At 34.4% G+C, this 21,514-nt stretch overlaps 2 protein-coding genes and 1 long non-coding RNA gene across 5 annotated transcripts; all 3 read left to right on the top strand.

The window, feature by feature from the left end:
• Positions 1-2,297: 2,297 nt before the first annotated feature.
• LOC115977192 (DCN1-like protein 4) lies at positions 2,298-9,344 on the top strand. 3 transcript variants are annotated; one of them, XM_031098898.1, is made up of 11 exons: positions 2,298-2,653; positions 3,071-3,148; positions 5,013-5,106; positions 6,312-6,386; positions 6,482-6,518; positions 7,646-7,729; positions 7,841-7,901; positions 8,045-8,151; positions 8,238-8,303; positions 8,784-8,920; positions 9,043-9,265. In XM_031098898.1, exons 1-10 carry the CDS (start codon positions 2,572-2,574, stop codon positions 8,877-8,879), a joined length of 780 nt encoding a protein of 259 aa, XP_030954758.1. In that variant the 5' UTR covers positions 2,298-2,571; the 3' UTR covers positions 8,880-8,920; positions 9,043-9,265. The 3 variants fall into 3 exon arrangements, with proteins under 3 accessions (XP_030954758.1, XP_030954759.1, XP_030954757.1); XM_031098897.1 differs by having other exon boundaries at positions 2,302-2,653; positions 3,068-3,148; positions 9,043-9,344; XM_031098899.1 differs by lacking the exon at positions 3,071-3,148 and having other exon boundaries at positions 2,299-2,653.
• Positions 9,345-10,680: 1,336 nt separating this feature from the next.
• On the top strand, positions 10,681-19,228 carry LOC115977194 (class V chitinase CHIT5a-like). Its single transcript, XM_031098900.1, has 2 exons — positions 10,681-12,032; positions 19,054-19,228. The coding sequence occupies exons 1-2, from the start codon at positions 10,775-10,777 to the stop codon at positions 19,080-19,082; spliced, it is 1,287 nt and encodes a 428-aa protein (XP_030954760.1). The 5' UTR covers positions 10,681-10,774; the 3' UTR covers positions 19,083-19,228.
• Positions 12,319-15,627, top strand: LOC115977195. The gene is made up of 4 exons (XR_004088498.1): positions 12,319-12,619; positions 14,212-14,250; positions 14,459-14,528; positions 15,302-15,627. It is a non-coding gene; the product is annotated as an uncharacterized LOC115977195 (long non-coding RNA).
• Positions 19,229-21,514: the final 2,286 nt, after the last annotated feature.

Genomic DNA, 21,514 nt, shown 5'->3' on the forward strand with positions numbered 1-21,514 from the left:
TAGTCAATGACTCACCCATGGGCACCGTGTGGATTACCTATAAGTTCAGTTTGAACTGTTCAAGTGTGAGTTTGGGAAGTGCGTTTTGCGCGTTTTCCAACAGGTGTTTTTTTTAGTGGGTCCTGTGCACTGTTCACGAGACCCGCAAGTACTTTTTTTTTTAGCAAAAAGAACTTTAAAACTAGGTCCCACGACACTATTCCCACATTTAAAAATTATTTTATTACAGTGTTTTCAGTTTTCAGTAATAAGCAGTATCCAAACAGACCTTTATTGGTGTGTAACTTGTTGAGGATGAAGAAGAACAGAAACACAACTTCTCCATCATCAATGGCAAAGTAAGTAAGAGAAGGTCATTTTTTTTTTTTAAGTTTTTTTTTAATAAAAAAAAATTAAGAAGGAAAGAGCAAAATGTTGAAATGTTTTCTAAGATTTTTTTTTTTTTTTTTCAGATAAAAATTTGAGGTAATTGTTAAAATAATTATATGATTGTCATAAGTTGATGAATATCCAATTAATCCTGGTTGTTTCAACTCCAAGTTGTCTCAAATGTGGATTGGGTTGGTTATGTTGATGACCATCGCTTAACTACTAGTTATTACATTTTCTTAGGTTATAATTTCATTTCATAGTTCTCCAAGAAACAATGCAACATTGCTCACTCTTTAAAAAAAAAAAAAAAAAAATTGATACAAGATAAAAATTCTATTCTATTATAATCTAAGTGTATATATATGTGTGAAGCCTCCTTCAATTGAATTCATATATAAAACCTTATTTGAAACTAATGTTGAGATTACTTAACTTTGATCATTTCTCCACAAACTTGGTGTCACTCTTCTTTCTAATCTTATTATTTGGTGCGATACTGTTGGCACCACTCATCTTGTTGCAAGCTCAGTGTTTCATGGGGTTTTTTTTTTTTGTTGCAATTTAACACCAAAATGCTAACAATTTCGTTAGTTAGCATCGTTTCTAAACTATTTAGGAAACTAACATCTCGAGTCTCTTAGACTTGAGTTGATTGTAGCAACTTGAGTTCCATGTGCTGGCAGAGCTGAGGTGGATTAAAATCCACGTGGAAATTGAGTATTAGACACTTGATTTCTTGTATTGCACAATAATAATAATAATAATTTGAGTAAAACGAAACATTTTCCTGAGGAATAGGAAGAAGAAAACCTCTGCACAAATCTGATTCATGCAATACAAAGAAGAAGAAAAATGAAGGAATTAAAGGAAAATGAAACCTTTGCTTGGAGCCTTCGCTTTCGCCTTTGTCGCCGCCACCACCGCCTAGGTTCAGTTCGAGCCAAAGGGTTTGGGTTAGGGAAATCTAGGTGTGTGGGGATTTGGGTTAGGGAGGTCGGAGTTGAGGGTTTTTGGTTAGGGAAATTTGGGTTCGTGGGGTTGTTGCCTTCTTCTTTGTTGATCTGCTTTCTTCTTCTTCTTTGTTGTTGATCTCTCTTCATTGTTTCTTTAGGGGTTGATCTATTTGCCTTTCTTCTTCTTCGTTGTTGCTCTTTGTTGTTTCTTTAGGGAACTCGAGTTTCATGTGGAAAAATTTTCCACCTCAGCACTACTAGTACATAAAACTCGAGTATTCGAGACTCGAGTTGCTACAGTAAAATCAAGTCTATGAGACTCAAGATATTAGTTTCCTAAATAGTTTGAAAACAATGCTAACTAATAAAATTGTTAGTATTTTGTTGTTAAATTGCAAAAAAATATGTGTTTCATGCCCACGCTAAACATATGGGAATTCACTTTCATGTTGTTCACCTAAGGGGTCACAAATTGTGCTTTAGATGTTAAATTTATTTCAACCAAAGACCAATGATCTAACATCATGACCAAAATTATTATCTTCTACGCAGTTCATTTTTCTTTGTGACAAGTTAAAATATTCAACCTTAATGATCTTGCTCTTTACCCAACAGTGATTGAAAAAAATTATTTATTTACAATCCTCCTCAAAATTCAATTAAATTAGCTGAATAATTAGAACTAATTTAATTCACAAAATTTCACAATATCTTCCATTAAATATCTAAATTTGTAAACTACAAAAAAAAAAAAAACATTTATTACGTGGATATATATATATATTTTTTCTCAATCAAATAGGGTAGATTTTTTCCGATTATGTTTTGAGTTATTTTAATCCAATTTGGATTAGGAGAATTCTAATTAAAATTGTGAGAACTAGTTGGAGTTGGAAGAGGAGTAAAGAGCGATGAAAGTAGAAGTAGTAGCAGGCTTTGCACGTGCCAAAACGCGCATGTCGGTGCGAAGCAAATACGAGTCCGACCCTTCTTCCCTTGTCTTTCTTTTTTCTTCTGTAGCAAAATCCAAATACTATAAATTAAACCCATCCAAAGTCCAAAAACCCCTCACGCTCTCTCTCTAGCTCTCACTCTCTCTCTTTTTTATTAAAAAAGAAAAGAAAAATTGTTTCTGTCAATTAGGGTTTGACAAAATTGTGGTGGATTCGAGTTTTGGTCATCGAAACCAACGGTTGTGATTTTGTGTTCTTTGATTCGAAGAAGAAGAAGAAAGAAGAAGAGAAAGATGCCTCGTACATCAAAACGAAAAGCGGCCCCACCAAGTTCAGCATCCGTCAAATCTTCTGACTCCCTTTCTGTTCGTCCCGGTACTGAATCCCAACCCCCCAAATTTTTTCTCTCTGTTTGTTTCCCGAGAAAAAAAAAAAAAAACCATATAAAAATTTCAGCTTTAACTAATTTACTCATTATAAAAAAGAAAAAGAAAAAGAAACTAATTCAAGATGATTTCTTTAAATCCGTTAAATTTTACGTTGCTGGGTGTAAGCTGGTTTTGCTGTTTGGTTTTTTTTTTTTGAAATTTAATTTATTGAAAGTAAATTATAGTCAATGGTATTGTAATGTAAATGTGATCAACTTTATTTGTTATCCTTTTAAAGTTTGTGTAAAAGAAAATTGATGGATTTGGTTGAAAAGTGTGGTTGAATTTATGATATATTGTTGAGAGATTCTGGGTTTGACAAAATTGTGGCTGATTGATTTTGGTGTGTTGAATTGAGAAGTAGAGAAGAAGCCTCGCACATCAAAACGAAAAGCGGCCCCACCAAGCTCAGAATCCGTCAAATCTTCTTCTGTTCGTTCCGGTACTCAATCCAATCCCCCCCAAAATTCTCTTCTTGATTTTCCCCTCCTCCTGTTTGTTTCCCTAGAAAACGTAGGAAGATAATACCCAAAAAAAAACATAGACTTTAATGTGTATTTGGGGGGACTAATTTATGTATTATGAAAAGAAAAAGAAAAAGCATTGACTAATTTTAGATGTTGGAGAAATCCTTGGCTGAGTTAAACTTACCCAAACGAAAATAAAAAATCTATTTATTTATTTTTTTAAAAATTTAAATAACTTGTAGTCAATTTGGTAAGTGGTTTATGGGGAGTATAATGTAAATAGATTAACTTCTATTGTGTTCCTTTTAAAATTTGTCTTTTTTTTTTTTTGGTTCCCATGAGATTATAATGTTGCCCTCTTGTTCTTGATATATATATGTATGCATAAAAAAAGAACTGATATTAATCAAAATAAGTCAAAAAGGGGACCAAAACCAAACTCCTTTTGCTGAATCAAAGCACTGGCACTCGTGACATGGGTGCACTGCACTACTGTCCTCACCTCCTGTAAATTACCTAACCTCTCACTTTATGCACAATTGTTGCTCTAGGCCAATCAAAATTTGCCACATGTACTTGCTGATCCTACTTGTTTTCCACACATGTATGAAAGAATTTACTTTTAGGATATTATTATGATCTTTCCCTTTTTAAAGTTTTTATCAATTTTATGAAATTACTGTCTTACCCTTCATCTGTATATGCCAAAGGGGTTTGGCTTGATACTCTAGTGGAGATGATATGTGGCTCTACGCTTAGAGTATTCACATTAGCTCGTGTTAAAATTTTTATCTATTTTAGCATAAGGACCTATTTTTTATATTTTATCTAACCACTTTTCAAAACATCCACATCAAATTATCTATTCGAAGTTCTATTTCATTAAAATATCAATTTTCTTGATTTTTTTAGATTGTTTCGCTCTCTTTACACATCATAACCACCATCCACTCTCTTCCTTCATCCTTGGGAAAATGGGAAACACAAAGAAAGAATAAAAGACTAAAATGCACAACAACAATGCTTGTGTATATTTGCATAAGTACTGCAGTTGTGGTTGTTTTTTTGGGTTGATTGGGCAAAATTTGGCCTTTATGCTATTTTACAACGTCGGATGCAAATGCTCTTAGTATGTCTAATGGAATTCATCAAAGTGTCATTATGGAACACGTCAATTTATCAAAAAATAGGGGTCATGGAACATTTGGTTTTTTGTTGATCATGTTGGGGTAGAATGGGGGCCAAACACTTACATTTTGATATATATATATATATATATATATTCAATAATTTGATAATTAACCTTGTGACTATTATATATTGACATCATCAATGTCATTAATTTATTAAAGGACTAACCTATGCTTCTAGATGATACTTGAATTATGAGTAGCGTTCATATTGATTACTGTCCTTGCATTATTTATGTAAATGTAAATAATACACCCTTGAACTGAGTCATAGGTGAGGGGGAGCGTTAGAATAATGGTTAAGTGATAAAACACACATTTCTTATCAGCTAAGTTTTTGGGAATAGTGGTACTTTATGAATGTGCATCTCTCTTTTAATCAAAATATAGTGCAAAAGCCTATGTTTTCAGATGCTTTATCATTTGTTGGTATAAGCTTTGACTAATGAATATTTATTAAGCAAAGTCTGCGTATCATTAAGAAAAATGAAGCAAATAATTTTGTTAAATGTTTCTAGTGGTTACTTGATAGATATTTGATTGTGAAGTGTATGGTTTTGCTATCATTTGATTGAGCTCTTCATGTTTTGTCTACATTATTAAGTATACTGTTCTTACTATCATTCTGTATCATGTTATTAATCCTCAGGTAAAGCTGGAGCAGTTAAAGCTGTAACAAAGGAGGTGGATCGGATAGATCAACTATTTGATTCATATGCAAATAAGGATTTAGGCTTGATTGAGTAAGTGATATATACAAATTTGTGTTTTTTGTCAGGCTACTGATATCTTCAGAGCTGATAATTTTAATGTAGTGATTTTATATTGGTATCCAACATGTTTGAACAGTAATGTGATTTTCCCATTGTGTGGTTGTTAGTTGTTCAGCTTGTGGCTTGCACTGCATCCTGATAGCATAATTGATCTTGTTTCATTTGTGGCCTTTATTGTGGGATCATGTCATCTAACTTCTGCCCATGCAACAATGTCAGCTCCCAGAAGGGTTTCTCTTACTATTTAAGTACCTGTAGACTGCAGGATGCTTGCTCTCATTATGAAATTTGAATTGCACACTTTAGATACTACATGATTGTAACTGGTAATGAGCTCCAATCAACTAATTGGAAACTGGATATGGATTATGTATTCAACTTACTATTTACATAATTGAGTAAAGGAGTTTCTTGACATTCCCAAGGCAACTTTCTGTGTATCAAAAATTTCCTTTGTCCAGACTTTAATCTAATAGTCCATCATTGTTCATGAATTTTAACCACTAGGCTATGGATGCTTGACTTGTTACCATGTCTACTTTTAAGAATTATTCGTTTATATTGTATATCTACAATTAAGTGTGATATTTCTTTACATATAAAGAAATTATACATTTACATTAACAACATGGGCATGTGCTCTATTTGTGGATATCTTTGGAATGGGTGAGTTCTAGTCCATTAGGTTTGTCAACCCAGGTCAAAGATATCCTTACTGACCCCTCAAAACATCTTTTTTCATTCTTATTTATCATTTTATGGTTTCAAGCCCATCTGTGCCATGATTTTCTAAAGAAAATTGATTGCATTAAGGAAAACTCTGCTAATTTTAACCCAATTTCCTTTGTACTCAAGCATAATTATGTACTCAAACAAATGATTTAGAGGTCTATTTTTGAGTGGATGACTATTTTGGCCAGTATCCAATCACCTTTTTTTATAAAAAAAATTCCTAGACCCTCTGAATTTGAGATTGTATTTTTTTGAGAAGTAGGCCAATGCGCATATTGCGTATCTGACATATCTCCTCTTTTATATAAAATTATTTGACTTCTAAAAAAATTCCTTGATTTGATGGCCAGCATGAATTGCTAAAGTTGATGTGACTGTAATTGATCAGATGTGCATCATTAAATGATTACTGATTTCCTTGTGCTGTTTATATGCTTGAACAGTCCAGAAGGAGTTGAAACACTTTGTTCTGGCATGGGAGTGCAGCATACTGATGTTAGGATATTGATGCTCGCTTGGTATGTTGTTTTTCGTGTACATGTTATTCTGTCCATACTTCATTCTGATTTATATCTTACGTTTATTATAAATTTGTCTTGTTTTCATTTAACAGGAAAATGAAAGCTAAAAAGCAGGGTTATTTTTCTAAGGTAAGCCTGAGAATTGCTGCGGCTATTTACTGCTAGAACATATTGCCACTGGGCTTACATGTCTTCTTATATCCTGGTTGTCAACTCTTTGATGTGCATACTTCATATAAGGAATGTATAACTTTTCTGATGGGTAATGAAAGAATCCACACACGTGCACTTTTGTACCCACATACGTATAATATATGAGACATCCCAAGACTTTCTAGTAAAGGAGAAAGATAATGAAAACCGACCACCAAAGTTATGAAAAAGAGCCTTTTAACTGAAAAGAAAACACCCCCCAAACTTCATATATCACTCATTCACAAACATCTCCTCCCTATGAAAACTAACTTAAATTTTTATAAAACAGATGAGTTCTAGATTTTTGCAACAAATCAAGCATGCTTAAATCTCTCCCTTTAAAACTCTAAAGATGGTCTTTTAAGTTTTGAGATGCCCTAGTGAAAGGAGTGAATATTCAAAACTGTCATACCAATGTATGTGGTAAAAACCTATATGCCAACTTTGAGGAAGATCACCCAGCGACATTGGGATCACCCATGACAGTCCAATCTGAGGGGAAAGACAGGATACCTAGCAATCATGGGCTACAAAGGACATAACTGAGAAGCACATCTTTGGACTTGGGAACAGTCGACTTTATCTTCTTATGTCCCACCGAGAGACTAGTAAGCAACTCCCAAGTGATCCAGGCTTGGTGAAAGGACCTGTAAGAGCTTTAACGTGTTGCTTGTATTGTTCAAGCTTCTCTAGAATCTGGGGCTTACAAGCAATTATAAACCTACCTTCTTCAGGCTAATGGTGGATATTAAACATGGATGACATTCTGTCCTGGACATGGTCTCATCGCACTATAACAGTGGTGTTATGGCTTATAGTAGATGAGAGGAATCAGTTTGATCCCTTGTTTAAACCCCCCAAGTAGGGGTGGGTGCTAGCAGGCCACTGGTTGTTACTTATATTATCTTTAATACAACCTAAAATCGAGTTAACCATGACCTTGAAATACATATCCCCTTTACTATTCTTTTAATCAATTGTTATAGCTTCTTGAATTTCCTTTGGTAATATTTTTTGATTTGTTCATCGAAATGTTATGATCAATATCCTCCATTTATTAGGATGAGTGGCGAACAGGACTAAAAGCTCTAAAGGTCGACAACCTTGAAAAATTAAAGAAAGCACTCCCAACCCTGGAGACCGAGGTACTTATGCTTTAAAGTCACATGGAATATTTAGTTCAGAAAGTAAACTGTTTGCTAATAAAAGACAGAAATGGAGGTTGGAACTGATCTTGATTTTTATGTGTAAAATAGGTGATGACGCCACCCAACTTTGAGGATTTCTATGCTTATGCATTTAAATACTGCCTAACTGGTGAGCTTGGCAGGCATCTGCCTTTTTTGAACATTTCATTGCACTCTGTTTTTCAAGACAAAGTTCTTTTATCCTCTCTCTCTCTCTCTCACACACACACACACACATTTTTTTAGCCAATCTGACATTGATGAAATTTTCAGAAGAGATGCAAAAGTGTGTAGACGTTGAGACCATTTGTGAATTGCTGAATCTTGTTCTGGGTTCCCAATTCTGTGCCCAGGTTGATTCAATAACTGAGTATCTAAAGGTATTTTTCTTGTCTACGTGAATGTAGATTTTTTATGTTTTGTTATTTCGACATTTACCCCATGGTATGTTTTGTGACCCATGCAGTTCCAGAGTGATTACAGGGTGCTAACCATGGATCAGTGGGTTAACTTCTATCGTTTTTGCCATGAGGTAAGCAATTGTTTTTGCCATCATTCTGTCATCTTTTTTTCTTGCACTGATCTCTGGGGAGTTGAATCAAGTAAATATAAATTTATGTTATAGTTAGTTTTTTTTTTTTTTTTTTCCAATACAATTATATCATCCTGATCAATGAAAATAAAGCGAAGAAGTGACATGTTCTTTTACTGTTTATGTCCAATACTGCTATAGAACAAGGAACACCGTGCAATGCTGTAAATGTCTTGTATTTGGATAGTTGTAATGTCATGTTTGAGTGGTTGCCTTTCCAAGATTATTTTTCAAATTATCATATTCTTGGGATTCATTTGGGGTAGTAGTAGACATAATTATTTATTCCGTCTGTAAGAAATGCGTGACTATATAACTTGATGCGGTAATTGATGGCAAGATATGATTAGCCCTTTTTGTGCAGGTTCTTTCAATTAAATTACTCTTAAAAGTTTAAATCCTTCTCTTTATTGTTGGCAGATAAGTTTTCCTGATCTTCACAACTATGATTCCGACCAAGCTTGGCCTCTGATCCTTGATAGTTTTGTTGAATGGTTGAGAGAAAAGCGAAAGTAATTTCAGCACCTTTGGCCATCAGAAATCAATTCAGATAAATGGTAATCGTATTTATATTTTCTCTTTCTTTTCGAAAATCAGTTGACATCTGACCAATTGGCTTTCAAACTAGAAGAATGAGGATTTATGGCTTTATATTAATATGTTATACTTGGATCTGCAGGACTTTGCAAACTTTGATGTAGGGATCATATCTAACAAACTATTTATACTGACAACATTGCTGAAGTTCGTTTCTCATTCAAAGCTGCAATTTTGTGATCTGGAGGTGCTTCAGGCATTCTTATTCTATTCTTGAGCATTGCAGTACTGTTTTTGTAACATCAAAATTTTTACTTAGGTTTCCCCTAGCCCCGTTGACTGGTCAATAATAATTTTTTTAATTAGACATGAGTTATAAATGAATGCAGCATTTATTTGTATTGGATTTTAAAAATGAATGCAGAAGATTAATTCAACTAAAAATGGTTAACCTGCATAGCTATCAAGATGCAGACGATTAATAATCCACATGATCATTTGCAGAATAACTAGACTCTAATTACAATTGACATACTTCTTTCGTAAATAGGTCAATTGTTAATCTTGTTATTTAGTATTTACCAAAAGGACAAAACTGAGGTACAGTACCTTAGATGCTGTTCTCTAAGTTTCCATCTTAAGATTCGGTTATGTGGTTACTTAATTAAAAAATATACTTTCATTCCATGAGAAAAAATTCACATGGCAGAATCTTAAAAGAGAAATCTAAGGAATAACATCTAAGTACTGTACCTAAGTCTCACCCTTACCAAAATAAAGAATACCTTATTTATGAAGCTGAAGGTCGCGTGTATTGCATGTTGCAAGTTACAAGCTAAATGACTATAAGATTCTTCCACTTTCTATCGGCGATGCCACTCTCTTTCAATTGTCACTTGAATTGATGCTACTTTTTTTCAATTGTCACTTAAATTGATGCCACTTTCTTTCAATTGTCACTTGAATTAGTTTGATGATAAAATGGGGTGAGCCACACAGGGTCTGTTTGAGATCTGTTTATTTTGGTGAAATTGAAAATTTTTTATTGAAAGTATTTTAGATGCTGTTCTTTAAGTTCTCATCTTAAAATTTGGTTATGTAGCTACTTAATTTAAAAATATATTTTTATCCCATAAGAAAAAATCCACATGGTAGAATTTTAAAAGAGAAATCTAAGAAATAACATCTAAGTACTGTACCTAATAGCCTGTTTGAATTGAGGGGCAAAGGAGGAGGGGGAGGAGTAGAGGGGAGTTGACTGAAAAAAATGCTAATTTTAGGCTAAATTTACTTTACTCTACCCTACTTCCTCTCAATTCAAATGGACCATAAGTTTCACCCTTACCAAAATAAAGAATACCTTGTTTATTAAGTTGAAGATCGCGTGTATTGCAAGTTGCAAGCTACAAGCTAAATGACTATAAGATTCTTCCACTTTCTACAGGCGATGCCACTTTCTTTCAATCGTCACTTGAATTGATGCCACTTTCTTTCAACTATCACTTGAATTAGTTTGATGATAAAATCATAAAATGGGGTGAGCTATAGGATTTGTTTTGGATCCGTTTATTTTGCTGAAATTGAAATTTTTTTACTGAAAATACTGTAGATAAAAGTAAAAATTAACTAAAATAGTACAGTAGGACTCATGAATAGTACCAAAAAGTGCATTAAGACTCATGAATAGTAGCAAAAATAAACTGAATAATAAAATAAGTTGGCTTTTTAATTTGGAGCCAAATGTACACGGAATTGAAATGGCAAAATCCTATTGAAAATAAGAACCCAACAAATACTCATCAAATTATTCAAAAAAATAAAAATAAAAAAACAAAAAAAACTAACACCCATCAAACAGTAGACATTGTAAATTTATGCGAACCAAACCTTATCTTATCAATGTAAATCCAAGAGAGCATTGTATATTGACACAGCCAGAGCTTTCACACCTACCAGTATCATTAAGGTTATATACTCCAATATATGATGGCATTGGCAAGGACCGAGTCAAACCTTACTCTCCAGCCAAAGTCAACTTCACCTTCACCATCGCCAATACCATGTTGAAACTTCCTGAAAGTACTTCACCATCTCCATCTACACCTCCTCGAGGTATCAAAGCTGGTTATTGGCCTTCATGGCGAGCAGAAAAGTTTCCTCCCTCAGCAATCTCTACATCCTACTTCACTCACCTCTTTTATGCTTTTGTTGTGCCTGATGCCAATAATTACCAAATTTTGATCACTCAGACTGATGACAAATGGATGAAAAACTTCACGGCCACCCTCCACGCCAAAACTCCTGGAGCAAAGGCCTTCATATCCATTGGAGGTGGCACTGCAAGCCCACACACTCTCTCCAATATGGCAAGCAATCCAGATAGTCGTGCAGCCTTTATCAACTCCTCAGTCAGTGTGGCTAGGAAGTATGGCTTTGATGGGCTTGACCTCGATTGGGAATTTCCACATACTCCACAAGATATGTCAAATCTCTCATTACTCTTTAAAGAGTGGCATGAAGCTATTGAAAATGAGTCCTCTATCTCTGGAAAACCTCAGCTGTTTTTAAGTGCAGCAGTTTATTTTGCATCCAATTTTTTCCTATCCAACATACCTAGAGCTTACCCTGTCGAAGCCATGAGCAAATATGTTGATTTTGTTAGTCCCATGTGCTATGATTATCATGGAAGCTGGGACACTTCAGTCACTGGTGAACATGCTTTGCTTTATGACAAGGCCAGCAATATTAGCACTAGCTATGGCATTTCATCTTGGATCAAGGCTGGGATTCCGCCACGGAAATTAGTCATGGGCCTACCACTTTATGGAAGAACTTGGCAATTGAAAAGTCCAAGCGAGAATGGAATTGGAGCTCCTGCAGTTGGAACTGGGCCTGGCAATAATGGTGTTATGAAATATATTGACATAGTGGAGTTCAATGTGACAAATGCTGAAGGTGTGGTGTTTGATGAGCAGACTGTATCGATGTACTCATATGCTGGAACCGATTGGATTGGGTACGATGGGCCAGCATCGATTGAGAAGAAGGTTGAATTTGCAAAGGCTCAAGGTCTTGGTGGGTATTTCTTCTGGGCCCTTGGGTATGACAAGGACTTCACACTTTCTAAAACAGGTAGATTTTTTTTTTTTTTTTTTTACACCAATAAACACAAAATTTACAACCATTTCTACCACAGTTGAGGTGACTTTACGGTTAGTACTTAATTAAATACTAATAAAAGTGGTTTTAATGAAAGTGATTTTTTTTTTTTAAAATCACAATTTGCCATATCAATAATAGGGGTCATTCTACCGTATCCCTCCCAAAAAAAGGGGGGTACGGTACCCTCTTAAATCAGAACCATTCATTTAATATTGTTTTAATCTTGCCGTTGGTGTAATTTTAATGGGTTTTGGTTACCGGCTAAACAGGTTTTATATATAAACCAAAAATTATAACATTAATCATACTTTTCTCCTCTCACGTTTGCTTCTTCCTCTGCCTGTCTCAGTTTGCCTCTCTAAACAAAGCCCTCAAAATAGCTAAATCCAATCCAACTCGTCGGCGCCGCTCTCTAATTTCGTCTCTTCCAATCCATCCTCAAATCGGCGGCTCACTTATATCCAATCCAACTCGGCGGCGCTTCAACTCTTCCCGTATGACTCGGTGGCACTTCTTTTCTGCCATTCTAAATCGGTGGAACCACCCACAATCTTCAGGTTCTCTCTTCACATATGATTAACGCTGATATGGGTTTATATTATTTCTCTAAACTTTGTGGGTTTATGCTATTATTGTTTTGTTTGAGTTTCGGTTCTTATATATTTGACAAATTAATCTTTACACCGAAGGGCTTGATAGTCCACCACTGATTGCTTGGATCACTACTGCCATGTGAAACGAAATTGTAATAAGGTTGCCAATGCTTTGGCAAAGAAATCTTGGGTTGGGCTAGAACTTCAGGTTTGGGTTGAAGACTTACCTGGGGACATTATCCCCCTTACTTTGTTTGATGTTCATAGTTTTCTTATGTTTTAATAAAAGCATCGGTCTGTCTCACAGACTGGTTTCTCAAAAAAAAAAAAAAAAAATCTTTACACTTTTGAGTTTGGGATGCGAAACATGAAACTTGAGTGAGACGTGGGAACCCTTATCCATAAGTTGCGACAAGATTAGATTTGGTTGGGAGTGTGGGGAGGACATGATACTATGAACCTATGGACTTAGGAGATTTTTTTTTTTTCAACCACCTTGGCAGTAAGAACACCAATTTTAGTGTTGGTTTGTGCTATATTTTAGAGTTGGTTTCCAATTTTAGAGTTGGTTTCTCTAAAATTTAGAATTTGAAAGAAGCCTGGTGAGTTTGCTCAGAGTTTTAGGAGCAGATATTTTATCTGGATGATGTTCACCATAAATTGAAGTTGTAATAAAAACAGCATTCCTAATTAGATCATCTCCTGTATCAAAATTGTGTCCCTCTTTTAGCATTAGTTTCTACTTTCTACTTTCTAGCAGTGTGGCTCTGCATAGAGCCAGTTGGTGCCAAAGGCAAGGATTCAACTGGGAATTAGTCAGTAACAAAGCGATCTCTCAACTTGAGTAACAAATAGTTGGTCCCCCGACTCCCAAAGCATTTGTACATTACCGCAGAAGTTGTAGAGCAGCACTGCACCTAGGGAAAGAGAATGTAGCAAGAGACAAAAACCAAAACCCACTTGTTTGTTTGACAAAGATATAGCAACCCTGACATCTTTACCTCAACAACAATTACAGAGTACAGGGTAAGGTCATCTCCAATTCTGAATAGCAACAACAGACGTTGCACAGATAGTTTCAGGTTCAACCCAGTGATTACTTTCAAATTAGGATTAGCTAACTATTTTTATTTTTTCTTTTTTAGTCCAGTTACTGTGAAAAATCAGGTTAACATTATTTCTCATTGAGAGTTTATTTTAGTTTTGGTTTTTCCTAGGTGAGGTGAGATACTCTGAATCAAGATGATACCGAATAAATGACTAACCATTATGATTGGAAATATTACTTTGTGAATTTAGGTCAATGTCATTTTAAGGTGTGGTCTCACCTATAAAAAGGATAAGTGCATAATTACCACCAAAAAAGAAACTACCCTATAGTAAGCACATTTATCAATGCTTTCACTTGCTAGATTAAGATTGGGAATTGGACTGCTATGGTTGAGGATGTCTCATAGTGATATATATTTTGAATAAAATTGCATTGTTTATGATTTTCCATTCAGGATAAATATTTATTGAGGTTGACCTGCTTCCTTTTTCTGTTTTTGAATCAGGCTTACAAACACATGTTTTAATAAGTGCGTTGAGAAAAGGTACAAAACTTTGTGTTAATTTCTTTCCTGCAATTTGCATGAACTTTTCTAAGTTGATTTTGAATTCACCTTTGTAGAATCCAATTAACTTTTTTTACAAAGTTCAGTAATTTTTTCTCTATATTAATTAATTGCAGAAAGTACTCATTTGACATCCTTGTGTAAAGAAAATGTATCAAATTGGTCATATTATCATTTATTATTTCAGGTACAAGGAGTCTGAACTAAATATGGGTGAAAATAGTTGCATTGATCGCTGCGTATCAAAATATTGGCATGTAAGTTGACAATCATATTCGCATATGGTTTACACAGTACTTCCCACAGTATAAACTTTTGATTGATGTACTCTTTTTTTGAGGGGGTAGATTAAATTTCTCATTATTATATTACTCTCTTGTCTCTTGTTATAATTTGATTGATATAAAGTCATATCCATGTTATAATTTGCTTGATAAGTTTGTAAATATTTTCAAGCTACTCATAGATATCCTGTATAAGGAGCAATGCAGATGTTTAAAATGTGGACTGACTCTCATCTATTGTCATATTCTTTTGAACTGGATTTTGTTACAAAAAAGACAATATTTCAGTTTCTTCTACCTTCGACCCCTCCACACCAAAAGTTTCATTTTTCCCCTTGGCCTTTCTTTGAATTTTGTTGTCTTGATGTTTGATTGGATTCTCTCCATCATGTTTCTGGCTTAAGTTTAATTTTATATCATCCATTACTTCCATGCTTCCTTCACATTATTTTATGTAGTTTATCAATGCGTATGTTATACTGATAATTCTGTGCACCATGCCATTAGCTTAGAAATATCTGTGTAAGTCTTGCAGCCTTGGTGTTGCTTTAGAAAGGCCTAACCTTATAGACATGTGATTTTCTGTGACATCAGTATTTGAATAGTGTGGGTTGCTTGCTGGTTCTATTTTGTTTTGTGGTAATTTAGTGTAAGGAATTGGTATTTCATCACGTATGAATTATGATTTGCGTGCGATTAACATCATGTAATGGAAATAAAAGCAAGCTATTTTGTGTTTTTGCCAGGTGACTAATCTAATCGGCCAGCTGCTAGGTTCAGGTCGGCCCCCAATGTGAAATTAAGGCTATTCTGAAATTTGCTCTACATTAGTTACGTGTTTACTTGGCTGGTTGCCAAAGGTTGATACTGGAATGATTTTTGTTTGTACCAAACTTTATGAGGTGGTTCCATTTTGTTTTTTTTTTTTTTAAGAAGTATTGGCGGCAAGTTGAATTTATGCTGCTCCTAGATTTAAGTCATAAAATTGTTAGCTCTTCATAAATGAAATATTATTCTTGGAAAAATCATCAGTATTTGTGATGATTCTATAACATGTTGAATTGTTTTTGCTGCTGCTTGTTTCTTGGAAGTTTGCAAATGCTTGAAAGGAATGGAGATGTTAATGCACATTAAAGGCCCACTTCCTTTTAACAGCTAATTATGTTCAAATTACACGTTCCAATATTTTATAGGAACAAATACCAAATGGCTTTAGAATGATGAGTTTGTATAAATTTTGCGAAATCCAAAGAGAGAGAGAGAGAGAGATAAATGCTTTGTGGCACCAATAAGTCTTCAACAATGAAAACATTCCATTGCTGTTAAGGCTCTCTTGGACTTAGCTCGTGGAGGTTCTGCGGACTCAAATGAGGCTCACACTTATCATTGTGGTCGATATGCTAAACTCTCAATGACAAAATTATTTTGATAATTTTTTTAAAAAGGACTGGGTTGTTCGTTTTTGGTAAAATCAGTCAATTATGCTTAATTGTTTTACCTTTTCTATTGGTAATTTTTGTTATTGTAGAAAATTTTTGGGATATTTATTTTGTTTTAGATGGGTCTAAATATAATAATAATTTTATGAAACAAAATTGCATAGACACTTTAGTTGGAGTGATTATATTCATGTCAGACACAGTCATTTGACACTTCTGCACACGTGGATCTAATGAAAATGCCTAAAAAATATAAAACCTGGTGTAGTAGCCTTGATTGATGACTATTTCATACTAAATCTGTAGTTTCAATTCAAGTGTTTACTGAAAATTTTAAAATTATCAACAATCTTTGTATTGGATTTTTTGCATAACTTGCTAATTGTATAGTCACCTTATTTCCAACCTTAGACACCACAATAAACACACAACTGTGATTAAGTTGCAAATGTTGCATAAGAACAATTAGAGAGCACATAAGGTTATACATCTTCGGTTTTATAGTATATATTGATGATGCATAGAAAATCAGTAGGCTGAATGAAAAAGTGGGAGGATAGAAAATATTTGGTTTTCCCTCATGTGTGTTTGGTTGGAGGGGTGGAAAAATTGGAGGGTGAAAAACTTTTTTGTTTGGTTGGAGAGAAAAATTGGAGGATGAAAAATGTAGTTTATATAAATTGACTATTATGTCCTTGTAATATAATAGTGGGAAAGTGAGAGGAGTAGGTGAGGGTAACAAAGTGAGGGTATTTGTGTAAATTACATCATCAGCATCTTTTCCTCCCAAATAGGGAGGTAAAAGTGTGAGCCCGAAGGGATTATTTTCCTCCCCATTTTCTGTCTCTCTTTTTTTCTCTCCCGAACCAAATGGTGGAAAATGCCATTTTCCACCCTGTTATCCGTCAAATATGAGAAAAAAAAGTAAGGGAACTACTAAATGTGAAAAAAGAACTGTCACATGTAATGTTGGAATGACACAATTTGAAGATGGAAACGTCAAATGTGAGAAAAAAGTAACGAAACCACCAAATGTGAGAAAAGAACTGTCGCATGTAATGTTAGAACTGCAAAATGTGAAAATAGAACCATCATGTGTGAGAAAAAAATAAAGGAACCACCCAATGTGACAAAAGAATTGTCATATGTGACGTTGGAACTGCAAAATGTGAGGATGAAACTGTTAAATGTAAAAAAAAGAAGTAAGGGAACCACTAAATATGAGAAAAGAACTATCACATGTGATGTTCGAACTACATAATGTGAGAATGGAACCGTCAAATGTGAGAAAAAAATAAGAGAACCACCCAATTTGACAAAAGAACTATCATATGTTATGTTGGAACTGCACAATGTAAGGATAGAACCGTCAAATGTGAGAAAAAAGTAAGGGAACCACCAAATGTGAGAAAAGAACTGTCACATGTGATGTTGGAACTGCAAAATGTGAAAATGGATCCGTCAAGTATGAGAAAACAGTAAAGGAACCATCCAATGTGATAAAAGAATTGTCACATGTGATGTTGGAACTGCACAATATGAGGATGAAACCGTTAAATGTGGAAAAAAAAAATAAGGGAACTATCAAATGTGATAAAAGAACTGTCACATGTTATATTGGAACTGCACAATGTGAGGAATGAACCGTCAAATGTGAGAAAAAAGTAAGGGAACCACCAAATGTGAGAAAAGAACTGTCACATGTGATGTTAGAACTACACAATGTGAGAATGACATCGTCAAGTGTGAGAAAAAAGTAAGGAAACCACCCAATGTGACAAAAAAACTGTCATATGTGATGTTAGAACCACACAATGTGAGGATGGAACCGTCAAATGGGAGAAAAAAAAGTAAGAGAACATCCAAATGTGAGAAAAAAACTGTCACATGTGATATTAAAACTGCACAATGTGAGGATGGAACCGTCAAATGTGAGAAAAAAGTAAGAGAACCACCAAATGTGACAAAAGAACTGTCACTTGTGATGTTGGAATTGCACAATGTGAGGATGAAACCGTCAAGTATGAGAAAAAAGTAAGGAAACCACCCAATGTGACAAAAGAACTGTCATATGTGATGTTGGAACCGCACAATGTGAGGATGAAACCGTCAAATGTGGAAAAAAAAAAAGTAAGGGAACCACCAAATGTGAAAAAAGAACTATCACATATGATATTGGAACTGCACAATGTGAGGATGGAACCGTCAAGTGTGAGAAAAAAGTAAGAGAACCACCCAATATGACAAAAGAACTGTCATATGTGATATTGGAACCGCACAATGTGAGAATGAAACCGTCAGATGTGAGAAAAAAGTAAAGAAACCACCAAATGTGAGAAATGAACTGTCACATGTGATATTAGAACTGCACAATGTGAAGATGGAACCGTCAAGTGTGAGAAAAAAGTAAGAGAACCACCCAATATGACAAAAGAACTGTCATATGTGATATTGGAACCGCACAATGTGAGAATGAAACCGTCAGATGTGAGAAAAAAGTAAAGAAACCACCAAATGTGAGAAATGAACTGTCACATGTGATATTAGAACTGCACAATGTGAAGATGGAACCGTCAAATGTGAGAAAAAAGTAACCTGGTGTAACAGGTTACCTACTAGTGGGTACTGTACCCCCCTTTTTTTTGGGGGGTACCGTAGAATTACTCCAATAATAGATGTGAAAAAGACTCTAAATTTTTTGTGTATGTATATTTTATATTTTATTTTGTTGTGCTTGTGCGTTTACCAATTTGGAATGCCAATTACTATCATTTTAGCATTTTATTTGGACAAAAAAAAGCAGGAAAAATAAAAAATCTTTAACCCACCATCATATTTCATCAACAGGAATAGTTAAATTTCCATAGAATTGGAAAATCACTAATATATGAAGACTGAGGAGTATGATCCTCTTAATTAACTAGGATTCAAATACGTAGGCTGGTGGATTATTAATTTGTTAGCTATAATACTTTTAAAATGATTTTAGCCTTTAAGGAGCTAACTTTTACATGAGTTTTAGTTGCTACACTAATTCCATTGTGTTTGATATATGGCAGCTTCAGACACATGGGATGAAGAAATCTAATTTGTATGAATTGCTCTATGATCTTCATCTAATTTGTTCGAATTGCTCTATGATGTATATGTACGTGCGTCACAAATAATTTGCAATTGTATTATATACGTTTGTAAGACAACTTTTTATTATTTATAAATAATGTTTCATATTTAGCTTCTTTGAGTGAAATGATAATTTTTATCCTTTCTAGAGCATATACAGATTTTGCACACCATAAGAGAGAAATTCACAAAATTATCTAAGATTGCTACGTTGTGGAATCCTAGATTAATTGTATCTAAAAGATTTTTTTTTTTTTGGAGCGTTATAGCAAACTCAATTGAGTGGAGGCAAATATCATCTTCAAGATAGAGAATTTATTTATGTTTCTAAGCTTAGTTCAAGTTTATGTTTCTTCAATGATTTCCCCTAAAATCCCCAAATATAATCTTGTTATAATAAACAACCTCTCTCTCTCTCACATGCACACAATCACTCTTGACAAATTAATGGCCTGTTGGAAGTTTAGAGAGGGAGGAGAGTAGAGGGGAATGATTCCCCTCCACCTTGTTTGGATGTTTTTAAAATTAGTAAGGGGGGAAAGGAGTAATTAGCCATTCTCCTTGTTTGGAGTTATCTATTTTACTCTCCCTCCAAATTTCTCCAATTTGGAGGAATTAAAAATGAGGGGTTAGAGGTGGTTGAAACCCCTCCAAACTCCTCCTCCTCCTTCCTTAAAAAACTTCCAAACAAGGTAATTAGATTACTCTCACTCCCTCTACTCTACTCCCCTTCCTTTTTTAAACTTCCAAACAGGCCATAAAGAAAGCTCTCCCAACCCTAAAGACAAATAAATACTTATGCTCTATTGAAGTCACATGGAATAGTTATTTCAGATTTGTAATTGTTTGCTAGCTAGTAAAAGGCAGAAAATGGAGGCTGGTACTGATCTTTTTTGAAAAATAGGTGATGATGCCTTTTTTAGAACATTTCAATCATATGGATTTTTTTTATTTTAATTTTTAATCTTTTTTATACAAGATAAAAATACTCTAGCCTAATCTAAGTATATATATGTGTGAAACTCTCTCCTGGAGACTTGAATCTTGACCCTTGCCCTCTACACCTCAAGAGCATTTATACTTGTAGAGTGATCACCGCATCAAGGTGCGCGGCGGTCAATCATATGGATTTAAATAGGTCATTCTATGCTTATGTATTTAAATACTACCAAACAAGCAAGCTTGATAGGCATTTGCCTCTTTTAGAACATTTCATTCACATGGAAATTATTAGGTATATTTGGAGTTCAAGGAAATGATACTTCCTCCCCTCATATAAATGATGAATTCATATGAATCCCAACAATAGTATAATGAGTGAGACATATTTAGATGTTTCAGGACAAGATGACGTGGTGATCCATTCTCTTACATTCATTATGCATACATTTCAAGTTTCTCCTAATGGTGGCGACTTTAGGAAATTTTTCTAGGGTAATCATTAAGAAACTTAAATTATAAAAAATATGATAAAAAGAGAACCTGAATATATCAATATCACAAAAAATAATAATAATAAATAAATACACACACATACAAATACATGATATTTTACAATTTTCTTATACAATTTCCATGCATGGTATCAACATTTTTTGTGTGCATAATTTGAGCTTTTTTTTTTTTTTTTTGTCTTTGCATAACAAGTAGAATAACATGCACTTCTTTTCCTTTAGGTACCTAATTATTTTGAAAAAAAGGAGAATAGAGAGGAAGTGTATATGATTCTTGAGTGAAATGTTTTTAATGGAGAACAAAGTATGCATGTATATTCTTCTAAAAAAAAGTACGCATGTATATGACTTTTGAGTGAAATATTTTTAATGCACTCTTGATGCACACAAATTAAAAAGAAAATGTTAAAAAAATTTGCAATTTTTACTACATGAAACTTACAAACTGATGTGTCAATGAATGTGACTGGTGAATTTCAATCACCTCATAACTGAATTTTGAATCGCACTTTAATTTGTAAGACCAATGTAGTAAAACTTGTAGTTCCTATGAAACTAAAAAATAAATTATTTGGAATTAAATATATATTTTTTTTTTGAGAAACGAAAATGGGGGCCTTTATGGCTATATTACATCCCCGGGCAGGGCGCCAGATGGCCTTGGACGGGGTAGCCCGATCTCGGGGGCCCGCCTGTATCACTGTGTGGGGAGTTACCCCACTAAGGATGCCCACCAACGGACTCCTGCGGGCAGCGGGATTCGAATCTAGGTGTGGTGCACGAAGTGAACAAACCTTACCCACTCAACCAAGCCCCCGTTGGCATTTTGAATTAAATAGTGAATGTACATATAAATAATACTTCTTCTGTCCCACTTTATTTGTCCTCTATTCTATTGTACGATGTTCCAAAATATTGTCCTGCTTCTAAAAATAAAAGTCAT

The sequence above is a fragment of the Quercus lobata genome, chromosome 2 (genome assembly GCF_001633185.2).
Source record: "Quercus lobata isolate SW786 chromosome 2, ValleyOak3.0 Primary Assembly, whole genome shotgun sequence".
In the NCBI taxonomy this organism is placed as follows: Eukaryota; Viridiplantae; Streptophyta; class Magnoliopsida; order Fagales; family Fagaceae; genus Quercus; species Quercus lobata.

Bases quoted from the DNA above. Each gene is read 5' to 3' on its own strand.
- LOC115977194 (XM_031098900.1), top strand. From the start codon at position 10,775: ATGCGAACCAAACCTTATCTTATCAATGTAAATCCAAGAGAGCATTGT. The intron at 12,033-19,053 runs GTAGATTTTTTT...GATATATGGCAG, and splicing joins CTTCACACTTTCTAAAACAG to CTTCAGACACATGGGATGAA.
- LOC115977192 (XM_031098897.1), top strand. From the start codon at position 2,572: ATGCCTCGTACATCAAAACGAAAAGCGGCCCCACCAAGTTCAGCATCC. The intron at 5,107-6,311 runs GTAAGTGATATA...ATGCTTGAACAG, and splicing joins AAGGATTTAGGCTTGATTGA to TCCAGAAGGAGTTGAAACAC. The intron at 6,387-6,481 runs GTATGTTGTTTT...TTCATTTAACAG, and splicing joins AGGATATTGATGCTCGCTTG to GAAAATGAAAGCTAAAAAGC.